The 13,930-nt window shown below is 72.9% G+C and overlaps 2 protein-coding genes across 3 annotated transcripts in view; one reads left to right on the forward strand and one right to left on the reverse strand.

Annotated features, from left to right (window-relative positions):
* LOC136101616 (dedicator of cytokinesis protein 2-like) overlaps positions 1 to 4,343 on the reverse strand; it is a 68,945-nt gene extending 64,602 nt beyond the window's left edge. Inside the window, exons 1-8 of one of the 2 annotated variants that reach the window (XM_065837892.2) lie at positions 4,246 to 4,343; positions 2,559 to 2,642; positions 2,373 to 2,413; positions 2,122 to 2,177; positions 1,941 to 2,037; positions 1,721 to 1,869; positions 1,168 to 1,303; positions 902 to 1,056 (exon numbers count right to left, since the gene is read on the reverse strand). In XM_065837892.2, coding sequence (XP_065693964.2) covers positions 902 to 1,056; positions 1,168 to 1,303; positions 1,721 to 1,869; positions 1,941 to 2,037; positions 2,122 to 2,177; positions 2,373 to 2,413; positions 2,559 to 2,642; positions 4,246 to 4,288 — 761 coding nt within the window. In that variant the 5' untranslated portion in view covers positions 4,289 to 4,343. Of the gene's footprint in view, positions 1 to 901; positions 1,057 to 1,167; positions 1,304 to 1,720; positions 1,879 to 1,940; positions 2,195 to 2,372; positions 2,414 to 2,558; positions 2,643 to 4,245 lie in introns of those variants that run through there. The other variant, XM_071808380.1, reaches the window with a different exon arrangement.
* A 1,984-nt stretch (positions 4,344 to 6,327) lies between these two features.
* Positions 6,328 to 13,188, forward strand: DQX1 (DEAQ-box RNA dependent ATPase 1). The gene is made up of 12 exons (XM_065837894.2): positions 6,328 to 6,578; positions 7,001 to 7,295; positions 8,931 to 9,124; positions 9,368 to 9,743; positions 9,962 to 10,201; positions 10,438 to 10,537; positions 10,647 to 10,805; positions 10,948 to 11,139; positions 11,223 to 11,348; positions 11,976 to 12,166; positions 12,243 to 12,433; positions 12,618 to 13,188. The coding sequence occupies exons 2-12, from the start codon at positions 7,017 to 7,019 to the stop codon at positions 12,796 to 12,798; spliced, it is 2,229 nt and encodes a 742-aa protein (XP_065693966.1). The 5' UTR covers positions 6,328 to 6,578; positions 7,001 to 7,016; the 3' UTR covers positions 12,799 to 13,188.
* Positions 13,189 to 13,930: the final 742 nt, after the last annotated feature.

Genomic DNA, 13,930 nt, shown 5'->3' on the forward strand with positions numbered 1-13,930 from the left:
GAGCCACGGCGGGGCCCGGCGCCGCCACGGCAGAGCGGGAGCTCAGCGCGTCCCCGGGCCCCACGGGCAGCGGCCGCGGCCGGCGGGGAAACACAACGGGGCTGGAGGCTCCGCCACGGGCAGGGCGCTGCTCGGCCCCGGTTCACACACCCGGCCTCTGCCAGCTGCCCACACGGACCCCTCGTCCCAGCGCTGGCCCCAGTGGTGACACAGGACTGGCGCGGCCCGGCCGTCCCGGCAGCGGGACACTGCCCGCCAGCCCTGCCCGCAGGACACGCAGCGCGCAGGACGCGCCAGCTCACGGGTCCTGTGCACGGGCCACGCTGCCCCGGTGGCACCCGTGGGCTGGCACGGGCTGAGCCGGCACCTGCCTGCCGCGGGCAGATCTGCGCAGGGCGGCACAGCACAGCGCGATGGGCTACGGGGTGTCGGGCGCACAGCACCCGGGCAGGACGAGCCGCAGGTGTCCCATGGGACAGGGCTGTCAGCCACGGGTGTCCCACGGGACAGGGCTGTGAGCCACGGGTGTCCCACGGGACATGCACACCCTGCACACTGTGACAAACCCTCCCCTCCAGAGGAGAAAACCCCGCGGGAGGGACGAGCTTCTTCCCCTCGAGATGTGCTGAGCCGGGAGGGCAGGACGGACAGCCCAGGGCGGGCAGGACGGACAGCCCAGGGCGGGCAGGACGGACAGCCCAGGGCGGGCAGGACGGACAGCCCAGGGCGGGCAGGACGGACAGCCCAGGGCGGGCAGGACGGACAGCCCAGGGCGGGCAGGGGCTACCGAGGGGCGTTCCCGCGCAGGGAGCCAGGACAGGGACGCTGGGGGGAGCAGCAGGACGGGCACCAGCCGAGCTGGGGCAGGGTCGGGGGGGTCTGGCCCCGCACCCGGGCCCACCTGATGATGCGCTGCTCGGCGGGGTCGTACAGCGCCATGAAGAGCTGCGCCTCCTCCCCGATGTTGCAGACGAAGTTGCGCACGCAGAGGTAGAGGCTGTGGGACGGCGAGGCCGCCCAGCGGGTGCTGCCGCCCAGCGCGCTCTGCTGCGGGCTCTGCGCGCACGAGGCGGTTCAGCCCCATGGCACGGACCCACGGCACAGCCACGCGGGGGCAGCCGGCTCTGGGCGCGGGGGTCAGCGTGCCGGGGCAGCGCTGGCTCGCACCGTCTCCTCCTGGATGCGCTGCGTGACGGTCTGCGCGGCCCTCCGGTGCGCCTGGAACAGGCTGATGACGCTGGTACTGTCGGGGTCCAGGATGTTCTCGTCCTCGTCCCGCACCACCAGGTCCAGCGCCAGGATCCTGTGGAGGACAGGACAGGTGAGGCTGGGGCAGGGGACACGGGGCTGTGCACCCCAGGGGGACCCACCGGCCCCGGTACAGGCTGGCACGGGGCCTGAGGGTGCAGGACAGACCCCAGGGGTCCCAGCAGAGCCGGGGCGAGGGGACACTGTCCTGTCCCAGCCAGGGCTTGCTGCCCACAGCCCTTGGCCAGATGGCTTTCACAGCCACCAGCTCTCACTGTCCCAGCCACCACAGGACAGCCAGCCAGCACAGTGGGGACACAGGGTGCCCCAGGGACACCCAGCCAGGGTGATGGTGACACAGGGACAGCCAGTCGGCAGGGACACCACAGCAGAGAGGCCAAGTGTCCCTCAGCACGGCGCAGCCTGTGCTGGGCTGCAGGTGCCCAGGCCCCCGTCCCGTCCCCACACTCACTTGTTGCCGTAGTCGATCTTGCCCGTCACCTCCTTCTTGAGCTGCAGGAGCTCGTCCTTGGGCAGGGTCCCCGAGAGCAGCTGCGAGCGCCGCTCCATCAGCTCGCACATCATCTGCTTCACCTGCCGGTACCGCTCCGCCTGCCCCGCCTGCGGGCGCTGCACCAGGTCACTGCGCGTCCCCCCGGCCCCCCCAGCGCCCGCATCCCCCCGGCCCTCACCACGTAGAGCTGCTTCCAGATGGCGGCCCACTCGCGCAGCGTGGTGGTGATCTCCTGCACCATGGGCATCTCGGCAGGAACCAGGCTCTCCTCGGCCCTGGGGGGGCACGGGGAGCCCTGCAGCCCTGCAGTCCCCACGCTGGGGGCTGATGGGGCCACCCCCGTGCCCTGCGGTACCTACCCCCTGCGCTGCACCACGGCCGCCTTCAGGTGGATGAGCGAGGCCGGGAAGATGCCCTGGGGGAGCCGGAGCCCTCAGTGCCCGCAGGCTGGGCAGGACACGGCCCCTGGGGGGGCACGGCCAGGGGACCCCATCCTGGGACTGAGGGTCTCGGCCTGGCCACGCTGCAGCGCCCAGCGTGTCCCCAGCAGGGACAGGACAAGCCACCAGCTATCCCTGGGCCCCCCCGCACCCCAGTCCCCCTCACCTACCCGGCCAGCCCTGTTCCGGAGCGAGTACCCGCGGTACCAGCCTGCCAGGGGAGGGACAGGGACAGGGACACGTCAGCCGCGCTCGGGGACGGCAGCCCGCGGCACGGCAGGGCTGGGTGCCCGCCGGCGGCGTGGCTGAGGGAGGGTGCCCAGCCCGGTGTCGGGGTGTAGCCGGGGCCCCCTTACCCTCGGAGGCTTGCAGGATGTGCACCGTCTCCCCGATCTGCAGCGGGAGGTGATGCTCGTGGGTGCGTGGGAAGTTCCACAGGGCTGCGGGAAGAGCCGGGAGCTGCGAGCCGGGGTCCCTCACCCAGACCCCGCACCCCGTGCCCTCTCACCCAGACCCCGCACTCCGTGCCCTTCTCGGGGCAGTGTGCCCCCCGGCAGCCTCCCCACAGGCAGCAGGGCCCCACAACCGCTATTGCTCAGCCCTGAGAGACGGTGCGGGGTCCCAGCCCCACAAACCCAGGGGGAGCTGGCAGGGGCTGCAGGGTGGCAGGGGGTGGCAGTGGCAGGGGGTGGCAGTGGCGGTGGCAGGGGCTGGCAGGGGGTGGCAGTGGCGGTGGCAGGGGCTGGCAGGGGGTGGCAGTGGGTGGCAGGGGGTGGCAGTGGCAGTGGCGGTGGGTGGCAGGGGGTGGCGGTGGCGGTGGCAGTGGCGGTGGCAGTGGCAGTGGCGGTGGGTGGCAGGGGGTGGCAGTGGTGGTGGCAGTGTCGGTGGGTGGCAGGGGGAGCCGGCAGGGGCGTGCAGGAGCTGGCTGGTGCGCAGACACTTCCTGCTGCGGCATGGGCTGCACCGGCCGCGCCGTGGTTAGTCCTGCTGCTGTTCTGGTCCCGGGGACAGGGACAGCTCTGTCTGCCGAAGCCAGCCCCAGCTCGGCCCAGGACTGGCTGCACCCCGTGCCTGGGACAGTCCCCCAGCCCTGCCGGCAGCCGGGGTCCCAGCGGGGACACTGCCTGTGCCCTGTGCCCAGCGCCAGCCCCTGCTGTGACACTCCCAGAGCCACACGGCTCCTCGAACCCCCCGTGTGGGCCCCAGCGCACCCCACAGCAGCAGGAGCCCTCGCTCCCGGGGCTGCCGGCAGCACAAGGGGGGGCGGGAAACAGCCCCTCAGAAACGGGAAAGGGTGCAGGGCTGCACGGGCCAGCGGGGGCACACGGGGGTGCTCGTATGGGGGATGCTCGTATGGGGGTGCTCAAACGGGCCGGGGTCGGCACAGGACCCTGGGCTGGAGGTGCAGGGTTTGCCCAGGGCTTTGCCAGCCCCGATGCAGCGTCTGGGAGCGAAGCCCCAGCTGGGACTGGGGGCACATTCCTGGGGTGGCTCTGAGCTAACTGTCCCTGCTAACGATCCCCGTTAACAAGCCAGCCAGCCCCTGGGGAGGCCCCTGCCCTTCAGCAGCCAGGCCTGGCCCAGGCCCACAGCTCGGGCGCCGGATCCTGCGCTGAGCACCTGCCCCAGCGCTCTGCCTCCCGCTCAGCCCCGCAGCTCCCAGCCCCACCAGCACCAGCCATGCTCAGTGTGGTCCTGCTGACCCCTGCCGTGCTCAGCCCCGTGTCCCCTGGCCCACCTGTCCCCAGCCCTGCAGCCTCCGCCGCCATCCCCATCGTCCCTGCGCCCACTGGACCCCCAGTACCAGCAGTGACAAGACCCAGCCCCTACCCTGCACCCCCTCACGTCGCCACCAGCACCCAGCCCAGCACCGTTCACCTGCAGCCCCCACCATCGCCCAGCCGCCAACATCCGCCCCACCACAGCCGCTGCCACGGGGCCACCGCAGCCACGGTCACCGTCAGCATCACCCCAGCCGCCAGCACCATCCCGCCCACCGTGCACCCTCCGGGGAGCCCAGCGGCACCGCGCACTGGCACTCACCCACGCCATACTTCTCCTCCTTGGTGGGCAGCCACGGGGCCATGGCCGGTTGTGCCGCGGGACCAGGGCCCTGCGCGGGGCGGCTGCTGGTTCCTCCTGCCGCGGTCCCCGGTCACGTGCACCGCACCGGCTTGTGCAAACCTCCGCTTCCTCACGGCGAGCGGGTGCTGCAGGGACCCACCCAACCGGCTGCACCCCACAGCGGGGCGGCGGGGACAGAGCTCCGGGACCCACCACACCACCCCCCCAGGGCCAACGCTGCGCGGGTCACCGGCCCTGGCACAGGGGCAATGGGGCTGCTGGCCCGGGCGATGCTGCGGCACCACGAGCCCTGGGCTGAGCTGCGCAGCCAGAGCCCCGCAGCCCCAGGACACGGGCGGCAGCCCCAGACACGGAGCCAGCGCAGGTCCAGCTGCCGGGGAGCGCAGGGAGCCCAGCACTCGGGCCAGCCCCACGCCCGGAGCAGCACCGCAGGGAACCGGCCTCTGCCTCCCGTCCTCAGCCCGTGGTGCACGAGGCTCGGTGGCGAACGCCGGTGCAGCGCACGCTGCGGCCTGACCCGCGCCCAGCCCCGTGCGCCCTGCGGCCCCGGGACGGCAAGCAAAGCAACGGTTCAGCATCAACCACTTCCTTCCTCCCACGCGCTGCAAACCCCCGCTGTCCAACGCCCGCGGGGATGGCGCTTGTTCCCTGGCCCCGCTCAGCCCCGCGGCAGCGCTGGCCGGCCCCTCTGTCCTGGCACAGCCAAGCTGCCCTGGGACTCACATCCCCCCGAGAGCTGCTCCGGGGCTGCTGCAGCCGGGCTGCTGCTCCTGCAGCTTGAGCTGCTTTTCCATCCCTTCTGCACCTGCCCTGTGCCCCCCTTGCAGCCCCCACCTCCTCACACAGCCTGAGCCTGCACTGTGGTCACCCGGGAGCGGTTCCCCCGGCCCCAGGACAGACGCCTGTCCCAAATTCTGCCCCGGGCAGCCCTCCTGGACCCTGCGGCCTGGGGGGGGGACGGAGAGGCCATGGGAAAGGGAGCATGAGTAGCTCTGGGTGAGCCAGCAGAGCTGGGGACGGGGAGCAAGGAGCTGGCCGGGAGCGCTGAAGGGCCCCCGAGCACAGAGAGCCACCCGTGTCCTCGGTGGCCGCACCAGACCATCACCGCTCCACCAGCGTCCTCCGTTCTGCTGGGCCTGTTCCTGGGTGGCAGCACAGCAGGGTCCCTGCCCAGTCGGCAGCGCCGCAGAGCGCGGTGGGATGGCACGGCGGGGTCCCTGCCCGGTCGGCAGCGCCGCAGAGTGCGGTGGGATGGGATGGCACGGCACAGCCCGGGAACACCCGCCGTGGGGCTGCAGCGCAACCTTCGGTGCAGGAGCTGCTGCCCGGGGCCGAGGTGCGAGGGCGGGAGCCGCAGCAGCCAGCGCCCGCCGGCAGGACCGGCCGCACCGGGGCTGCGGCACCGGGTCAAGCAGCCGGCACAGCGGGGCACGGGCGCGGCGGGGCCCGCTCGGAGCGTGGGGGCAGAGCGGCGACTGCCGGCAGCTTCGGAGCCTCGAATTCCGCCGGCCCCGCAGTCCCTGCCCGGCCCGGTCCCGGCGGCAGCTCCGGGCCGGCTGTAACGGCCGTCTGCCGCTCCGGGAGCTCCACCTGCCGGCAGCGCCGGGAGCCCCGCGGGATGAGGCCGCCGCTCCGGGCGCGGGGTCCCGGGTACGGGGTACCCGGTAACGGGGTGCCCGACACGGGTACGGGGTGTCCGGTAACGGGGTGCCCGACACGGGTACGGGGTGCCGGCGGGTTCGGGCGGCAGCCGAGCAACGGGAGCACCCACCGGGGCCTGGCAGCGGAGGGGCGGGCGGCGCAGGGCGCAGCGCGGACGCGGACACCGGACGCGGACACCGGACGCGGACACCGGACGCGGACACCGGACGCGGACACCGGACGCGGACACCGGACGCGGACACGGACACCGGACACGGACAACGGACACGGACAACGGACACGGACAACGGACACGGACACCGGACACCGGACACCGGACACGGACCCGGACCCGGACACCGGACACCGGACACCGGACACGGACACCGGACACCGGACACGGACACCGGCGACCCCTCCGTGCCACACGCGCCCCTGCCCCGCCCGGGGTCGCGCGGTCCCGGGCACGCCCCGCGGCGCTGATTGGCGGCCGTGGGCGGGGCCACGTGACGGTCACCTGACGCTCTCCCCCCGCAGGGCCCGCGGTGGCGGCGGCGCGCGCAGGTGAGCGGCGGCCGGAACGGAACCGGAACCGGAACCGGAGCCGCGGCCCGGGGGGCTGAGCCGGGGAGCCCGCACCGTCCCGTCCGGTGAGGTCCGGTCCGGGTGCGCAGGGGCCCGGTCTGGTCCCGGTGCTCAGGTGCTCGGTCCGATCCATCCCGTTTCCCCCGGCCCGCCGGGACCGGCCCCGGGCTGCCCGCCCGCCTCCCGGGTGTCCGCCGTGTCCCGCCCCCCTGTGCCTCGGCCCGGTTCCCCACGCACAGCCCAGCCCGGCTGGTCCAGGACCGGCCCGATCCTCCCGCCTGCCCCGGTCCCCGACCTGTCCTGCTGCCCCTGCCCGGGCCGTGTCACCCTCTGTCCGCGCCTTCCTGCCTGTCCCTGTCCCCCGTGTCCCCCGCGGGGCGGGTCGGTGGCCGCACCGGCTGCTACCGGGGCCGGGAGGGTCAGCAGCGGCTGCCCCGGCTCTGCCGGGACCCGCTGGGGCCGCCGCAGCTCCCGCCTGTCCCCGCAGCCCCGGTGTCCCCGGCATGGCCGGCAGCGGGGCCCCCGGCTCCCCGGCCCGGCAGCGTGGCCCCGGCTCGGCGCTGGAGGAGGAGGAGGACGAGGACCCGGCCCTGGGCGGTGATGGCGACCTGGAGGTGAACCCGTACGACGGGCTGCCCTTCTCCTCCCGCTACTACCAGCTGCTACGGCAGCGCCGGGACCTGCCGGTCTGGACCACCAAGTACAGCTTCATGGAGCACCTGGAAGGCAACAGCGGCATCATCCTGGTGTCCGGGCCCCCCGGCACCGGCAAGAGCACCCAGGTGAGCGCGGCTGTGCCGAGAGCACCCGGTGCTCACCCCTGCGTCAGCACCCTGTGCTGCCGGGGCTGCGGTGCGCGGGGAGCCGGGAGCCTGGGGCTGTGGGCAGAGGCGCAGGGACGGGGCTGTGGCTGCACCGTGGCTCCCGGACCCTGCAGCACCGTCTGAGCTGCTGGGGGAGCGGGGGGTGACGGGCCCCGCAGAGCTTGAGCTCCGTCGTGGTACCTGGAGCGTGTGGCTGCGGTGAGCCCGGCGCGAGGCACAGCCGGGCAGTCGCACGCCAGGATGTGCCAGGGCAGGCGCTGAGGCCCCGGGCAAAGCCTCGGCACGAGCCGGGAGGTGCTGCTGCGGCTGCCTGGGAGCAGCTGCCACGGTGGCACAGGGCGTCAGGTGGGCGCAGGGGAGGAACGGCCCGTCCCCAGCACTGGGTTTGTGCGGGGTCCTGCCTGCCCGCCCCAGAGAGCCCGTCCCTCCGCCAGCCCTGCCATGGCACCGCAGACATCGTCACGCAGACTTTGACCCGGGGAAGGATCACCTGGGAGCCGCGGGGACAGCCGTGGCCTTGGCGGGGCCGGGTGTGCACTGCGTGGCACGGCAACTGCCGGTCTCTGGGGCCACCGTGGCTTTGGCAGTAGCCTCAGGCCACTTGCCCAAACCGCCTCCCCTGGGTGTGACCCCGCTGAGCACAGGTCTGGGCTCAGCCCGTGGCACCGGCCACCCATGGGTGCCGGGTTTGGGGAATGGAGCCCGTGTGCCGGCCGGCCTGGCCCAGGGCTGGGCCGCATTGGGACACAGGCACCTGCCCACGGTCCCCGCGGGGCCCTGGGGCTGCTGGGGCGCCGGCACTCCTCAGACGCCGCCTTTCTGCCCAAAGCTGGGTCTCTTCACCGTGGTTGCAGCCGGCGCTGCCCATGCAGTTAAATAGCAGATCCCTGCGCCTCGGTGCCCGAGGGACATCGCGCGGCCCTGGGACCGTCCCGCGGGGACAGGGGCTCGGGCAGCAGCCACTCCTGGTGTTTTCCTCCCTGCCTCTCACCGTGGGTTTCCCGGGGTGATGTGTGGTCCCTCTGACCCCACATGAGGGTGCTGGAGACCCTGGCCCAGGTTTGCAGCTGCTGCAAGGTCTGGATTGTGCAGATGTGGCTGGTGACCACAGCTGGATGCTGGAGCCAGCTGGCACTTGCCTGGGGGCACCGGAGAGGGACCGGGGCTGGTGAGAGTGAGTGGGGCTCGGGTCGGAAGGGACCGGCGCATCGTCTGTCCCACTGCCCGCGGCACCAGGGCTGGCCCGGGTCACAGCGGTTGTTCAGGGGCTGTCCAGACGCCTCTCGAGCGCGGGCTGGTGTCCCGTGTCCTCAGTGCGAGGGCCAGGCCGTCCCACAGCGAGGCAGAAAGCTGCAGGCGTGGGGCGCTGGGGCCATGGGGCTCGTGTCACAGGCTGTTGGGCTCACAAGTGACAGTGCCGGGGAGGGACAGTCCTGCAGGAGCTGTTGGGTGCTCCCGTACGGGCTCTGCAGGGACGTCCTGCGGCCAGGTCTTGGGGTGGCTGTGGAGAGGGTCCCTCTGCCCTTTTGGGGGCACAGGGGGACATCCCTGCACTCCTGCCGTGCTGTCCCCAGCCCCGCCGTGTCCCCGCAGATCCCGCAGTGGTGTGCCGAGTACGCGCTGTCCCTGCAGTTTGCCCACGGGCTGGTGGCCTGTGCCCAGCCACACAGCCTGGCCGCCCTCAGCCTCTCGCTGCGTGTGGCCGACGAGATGGACCTGAACCTGGGCCACGAGGTGGGCTACTGCGTGCCACACGAGGACTGCTGCACCACCGAGACCATCCTCAGGTACGGCGGGGCTGCCTGCGCTGCGGCGCTAATCCTGCTGAGCTCCGGCTGCAGCCTAATCCCTTAATCCGGCCTGGCCTCGTTAGGGAGCGAGGAGCGGGGCTGCCCACCCCCCCAGCGCCACGGTGGGGTCACCTGGCCTGGGGGGCTGTGTCGTGCTCCCCTGGGGCTGCCTGCAGGGACACCCGCGGGGTGCAGCCCCCAGAGCCAGGGGTCCCCGCGCTGACAGGCCGCTGACCGCAGGTTCTGTTCGGACGAGATGCTGCTGCGGGAGATGACGTCGGACCCGCTGCTGCGGCAGTACGGGGTGGTGGTGCTGGACGAGGTGCAGGAACGGACGGTGCCCAGCGACGTGCTGCTGGGGCTGCTGAAGGACGTGCTGCGCCAGCGCCCGGCGCTGCGCCTGGTGCTGGTCACCGCGCCCGCCATGGAGGAGCGGCTGCGCGCCTTCTGCGGGGACCCGCCGGTGGTGCGGGTGCCGGCGCCCGGGCCCCCTCCCCAGCTGCTGTACCGGGACCTGCAGGCCCGTGGACACGTGGCGGCCGCCTGCCAGGCCGTGCTGGACATCCACCGGCGGCGGGAGCCCGGCCACGTCCTGCTCTTCCTGGCCAGCGAGCAGGTTCGCTGCGGTGCCCACGGCGGGGGCCGGGGGGAAGGTGGGACGACCCCTCTGCTGCATGCGGGGAGCCCTGGGGGTTGCAGGGAACTGAACCACAAGAGCCGGGGCTGCAGGTGCTGGTGGCACCGGGGTCTTTCCCTGCATGGCACGGCACTGTGTCCTGGGGACGGGGCGCTCCAGGTGCCCGTGGGTGTCCCTCACATCCCGTCATTCCTCAGGAGATCACTGAGTGCTGCCAGGCCATCCAGAGCGAGGCCGCAGCGCTGAGCCCGGCACTGGGCCCACTGCTGGTGCTGCCCCTGCACCCCGGCGTGGGCCGCGCTGCGCAGAAGGTGTACGAGGCGCCGGAGGAGGGCGGCCAGGAGCGACGGGTCATCGTCACCCACTGGCTCGCGGACTCGTCCTTCTCCCTGGGCACCGTGCGCTTCGTCATCGACTCAGGGCTGGAGCTGCGCAGTGTGAGTGCCGGCGGGCGCCGGGGCACCGGGACGGGGCCGAGCGGCAGCGAGCGGGGGCCTGGCTCTGCGAACCGGCGGGAGCAGCGAGGGCTGTGTCTGCCCGCTCCCCGTCCCGGCCCCACGGGATGCCCCGGGCTGGGCAATGCTGCGCGGGCTGCAGGACCTGCCCCGGGGAGGTGGCAGCGGTGGCGCTGCCGGTGGCACGGCCTGTGTCCCCTCTCACACCGCGCCCACAGGTCTACAACCCCCGCATCCGTGCAGAGTCGCAGGTGCTGCGGCCCATCAGCAAGAGCCAGGCGGAGTCGCGCATGCAGCGAGCTGCCGGCAGCCCCCCGGGTGAGCCCCGAGTGCATCCACACACCCTGGGGTCCCCGGCAGCCCCTGCCTGCGCCTGCTGCCCCGTCCCCGGCTCCGTCCCTGCCGCGCTCACAGCCCCGCTCCGCAGGCACCTGCCTGCGCCTCTACTCAGAGACGTTCTATGAGCAGCGGCTGCCGCCCGGCCCCGCACCCCACGTCAGCGAGACCAGCCTCAGCCGCCTGGTGCTGCTGCTCAAGCGCCTGGACATTGCCGACATGGGCCAGTGCGACTTCCTCGACCGGCCAGGTAGTGTGCGGGGACCTGGGGGCTGGCTGTGGCTGCCCCAGCAGCCCAGGGTGTCCCTGGGGACGGGTGGGGGTCCCACGGGCATGGGGGGAGCACGGGCAGGGCTGCCTACGCCTGGCAGCTGGGTCACGTCCCGCCCCAGCCCCCGAGTCACTGATGCAAGCGCTGGAGGACCTGGATTACCTGGCAGCCCTGGATGATGACGGGAACCTGTCGGAGGTGGGGATCATCATGTCCGAGTTCCCGCTGGACCCGCAGCTGGCCAAGGCGCTCATCGCGTCCTGCGAGTTCGACTGCGTGGAGGAGATGGTCAGCCTGGCCGCCATGCTCACCGGTACCCGCCAGGGCGCGGCGCCTCTGCCACCGGGGGCTGGGGGTGCTGGAGTACACGTGGTGATCTCTCTGTGTTGTCCCCAGCATCCCCCTTCTTTGTGTCCCCGTCCACGCACCTGGAGGAGGCGGTGACGCTGCGCCGGCGAGCGCTGCTGCACCCCAACGGGGACCACTTCACCCTCATCAACATCTTCAACGCCTTCCAGCAGCGTGAGTGTGGCCGGGCTGGGCTGCGGGGGCTGCGTGTCCCACGTCCCCCCCAAGCGTGTCCCACAGCCCCCCATGTGTCCCCTGCTCCTCCTGGGGACAAGCACTGCAGCCATGTTCATGACCCCATCCGGGTGCCCCAGCCCGGCTGCAGGGTGTCGCAGCCCTGGCCTGTGGACTGTGCTCTCTGCATGGTCCCTGTCCCCGCTGCGTAGAGGGGACATGGCCTGTGGGAGCAGCCGTGCCTGGTTTCGTGGCCCATGAGCCCCCAGCCAAGCCACCCACTTCATGCAGGGTCTGTGCTCACCCAGTCCTGTCCCTGCAGTGTGTCCCCACCGTGTGACCCAGCCCTGTCCCCCAGTGTGGCCCCACAGTGTGTCCCCGCGGTGTGGCCCAGCCCTGTCCCCACCGTGTGTCCCCACGGTGTGACCCAGCCGTGTCCCCGTGGTGTGGCCCAGCCCTATCCCCACGGTGTGTCCCCGTGGTGTGACCCAGCCGTGTCCCCGTGGTGTGGCCCAGCCCTGTCCCCACGGTGTGTCCCCGTGGTGTGACCCAGCCGTGTCCCCGCGGTGTGGCCCAGCCCTGTCCCCTGATGTGGCCCCGCGGTGTGACCGCGCTGTGTCTCTGCAGACAACGGGGACGAGGGCTGGTGCCGCAAGCACGGGCTGAGCGGGGAAGCCCTGCGGCTGGCGGGCATCGTGCGGGCAGAGCTGCTGGAGGTGATGCGGCGCATCGAGCTGCCCGTGTCCCCGCCCGCCTTCGGCACCGCCGCCAACGCGCTCAACCTGCAGCGCGCCCTCATCTCCGGCTACTTCCTCAAGGTGGGTGGGGGTTGCGCTGGGCCCAGCCGGGGGGGTCGTGCCAGCGGCCCCACTGCCCTCCTGCTGCGCTCCGCAGGTGGCCCGGGACATCGATGGCTCCGGCAACTACGTGATGCTGACGCACAAGCACGTGGCCCACCTGCCCCCCGCCTGCTGCTACCTGCTGCGGCAGCCCCCCCGGCGCCCGCCCCCCTGGGTGCTCTACCACGAGTTCACCATCTCGCAGGACAACTGTCTGCGCGTGGTCTCCGAGATCCAGCCCGAGATGTGAGCGCCGTGGGGGTGGAAGGGGTGGGATGTGCTCGGGCCCTGTCTGTGCATGGCTGTGGAGCTGGCGCAGCCCTGTGCGCAGTGCGCAGGGACGGGGGGACCATCCCCACGTGGGGGAGCGAGGAGGCTGCTCTGGGGAGACCCAGGGCTGCGTCCACTCCTTGACCCCCCACGCCCCCAGGCTGGTGGAGCTGGCACCCCAGTACTACCTGAGCAACCTGCCGCCCAGCGAGAGCCGCGACCTGCTGATGGAGCTGCGGGAGAAGCTGGTGGCCACGGAGGATGCGCCGGCGCTGCCGGAGCCGCTGGGCGAGGCGGCGGGCGGGGAGGATGAGGAGCGGGAGGCCTGCGTGCTGCAGTGAGCTGAGCCGCGGAGCCCCTGCGCCGGGGCCGTCTGGGCTGGCCCGCGAGCACCGGGCCGGGAGAGCCCGGGGAGCCGTGCTGCTGTGGGGCCGGCCCGGTCCCCAGGGAGGCGCAGGCAGAGCCGGTGCCACCACAGCTCTGCGCCGCGGTCGCCCTGCCGGCGGCCACCCGACCGGCCCCAGCATCGGCCCTGGGGCCAGAGCCCGTTCGGGGAGCACTGGCCCCGGGCCTGGGGTGTCCTGTGGGGCCCCCGCCCGGCTCCTTCGCCCCTTGTTCTCCTGGGGCTGGGGCCACGGCCCTGCCCGTCCCGCTCCCCGTGCGCGGGGGGAGCAGCAGCTGGGGCCGAGGGGCCGCGTGCGTGTCTGTCTGTATAAAGTTTTGTGACATTTGCTCCTGGCCCCGTGTCCCTCATTACAGCCAGGAAGGCTCGCGCCGCAAAAGGCTCCGGTGGGGTGGGCTCTGTCACCCCCAGGGTCCGGCCTGCAGTGGGGTGAGGGCTCCCCAGCCCTACGCTGCGCCCCCCGCCGCCCCTCTCCCGGGGGTTTCTGAACATGAGGCGGCCCCGGTGCCGCTCGCGTCCCGCCCCCGGTTCTGGGTACGGCCGAGGGCAGCCCTGCCCTTTGGACGGGGCTTCCCCCCGTGGCCGCCCCTCTTCCTCAGAAGCGGAGGGGAAGCTGCGGCCGTGCGGGGGCAGGCGCCAGCCTGGTGTGCAGCGGTCCCTGCCCCCCGGGCCGGGACAGGGCGCGGCGACACCCCGGGGCACAGCGCACCTTCCCTGCCCCTCCTGGGGTCCCCTCCAGCGAGTCGCACGGCTCCCGGCACCATGGCACAGGACTGTGCCATCTCGGCAGATGCCCCGCCGTGTCCTCCTTCCCGCCCCCTCCCTCCCAGCCCCTCCTTCCCTCCCACACCCACGCGTGGGGCTCCGCTGTTCCCGGGAAGGGGCCCGGAGACCCCGCCGCCCTGTCCCCACCGCAGAACCTCGAAGGTCGGGCAGAAAGGTGAGGGCTGGGCCTCCCCGCAGCCCCCGCTTCCCCTTTGCTTTCTAGGAACTGCAGAAAGTACGTGAGCGGAGCAGCGAGCGCCGCTTGCACCTCCCACCCTGCCCATCCTGGGGAGCCCGTCCTGGGG

Source organism: Patagioenas fasciata, chromosome 4 (assembly GCF_037038585.1).
Source record: "Patagioenas fasciata isolate bPatFas1 chromosome 4, bPatFas1.hap1, whole genome shotgun sequence".
NCBI lineage: Eukaryota > Metazoa > Chordata > Aves > Columbiformes > Columbidae > Patagioenas > Patagioenas fasciata.

Coding starts and splice junctions, on each gene's coding strand:
- DQX1 (XM_065837894.2), top strand. CDS start 7,017: ATGGCCGGCAGCGGGGCCCCCGGCTCCCCGGCCCGGCAGCGTGGCCCC. Junction 7,296..8,930: donor GCACCGGCAAGAGCACCCAG/GTGAGCGCGGCT, acceptor GTGTCCCCGCAG/ATCCCGCAGTGGTGTGCCGA. Junction 10,202..10,437: donor CAGGGCTGGAGCTGCGCAGT/GTGAGTGCCGGC, acceptor CCGCGCCCACAG/GTCTACAACCCCCGCATCCG.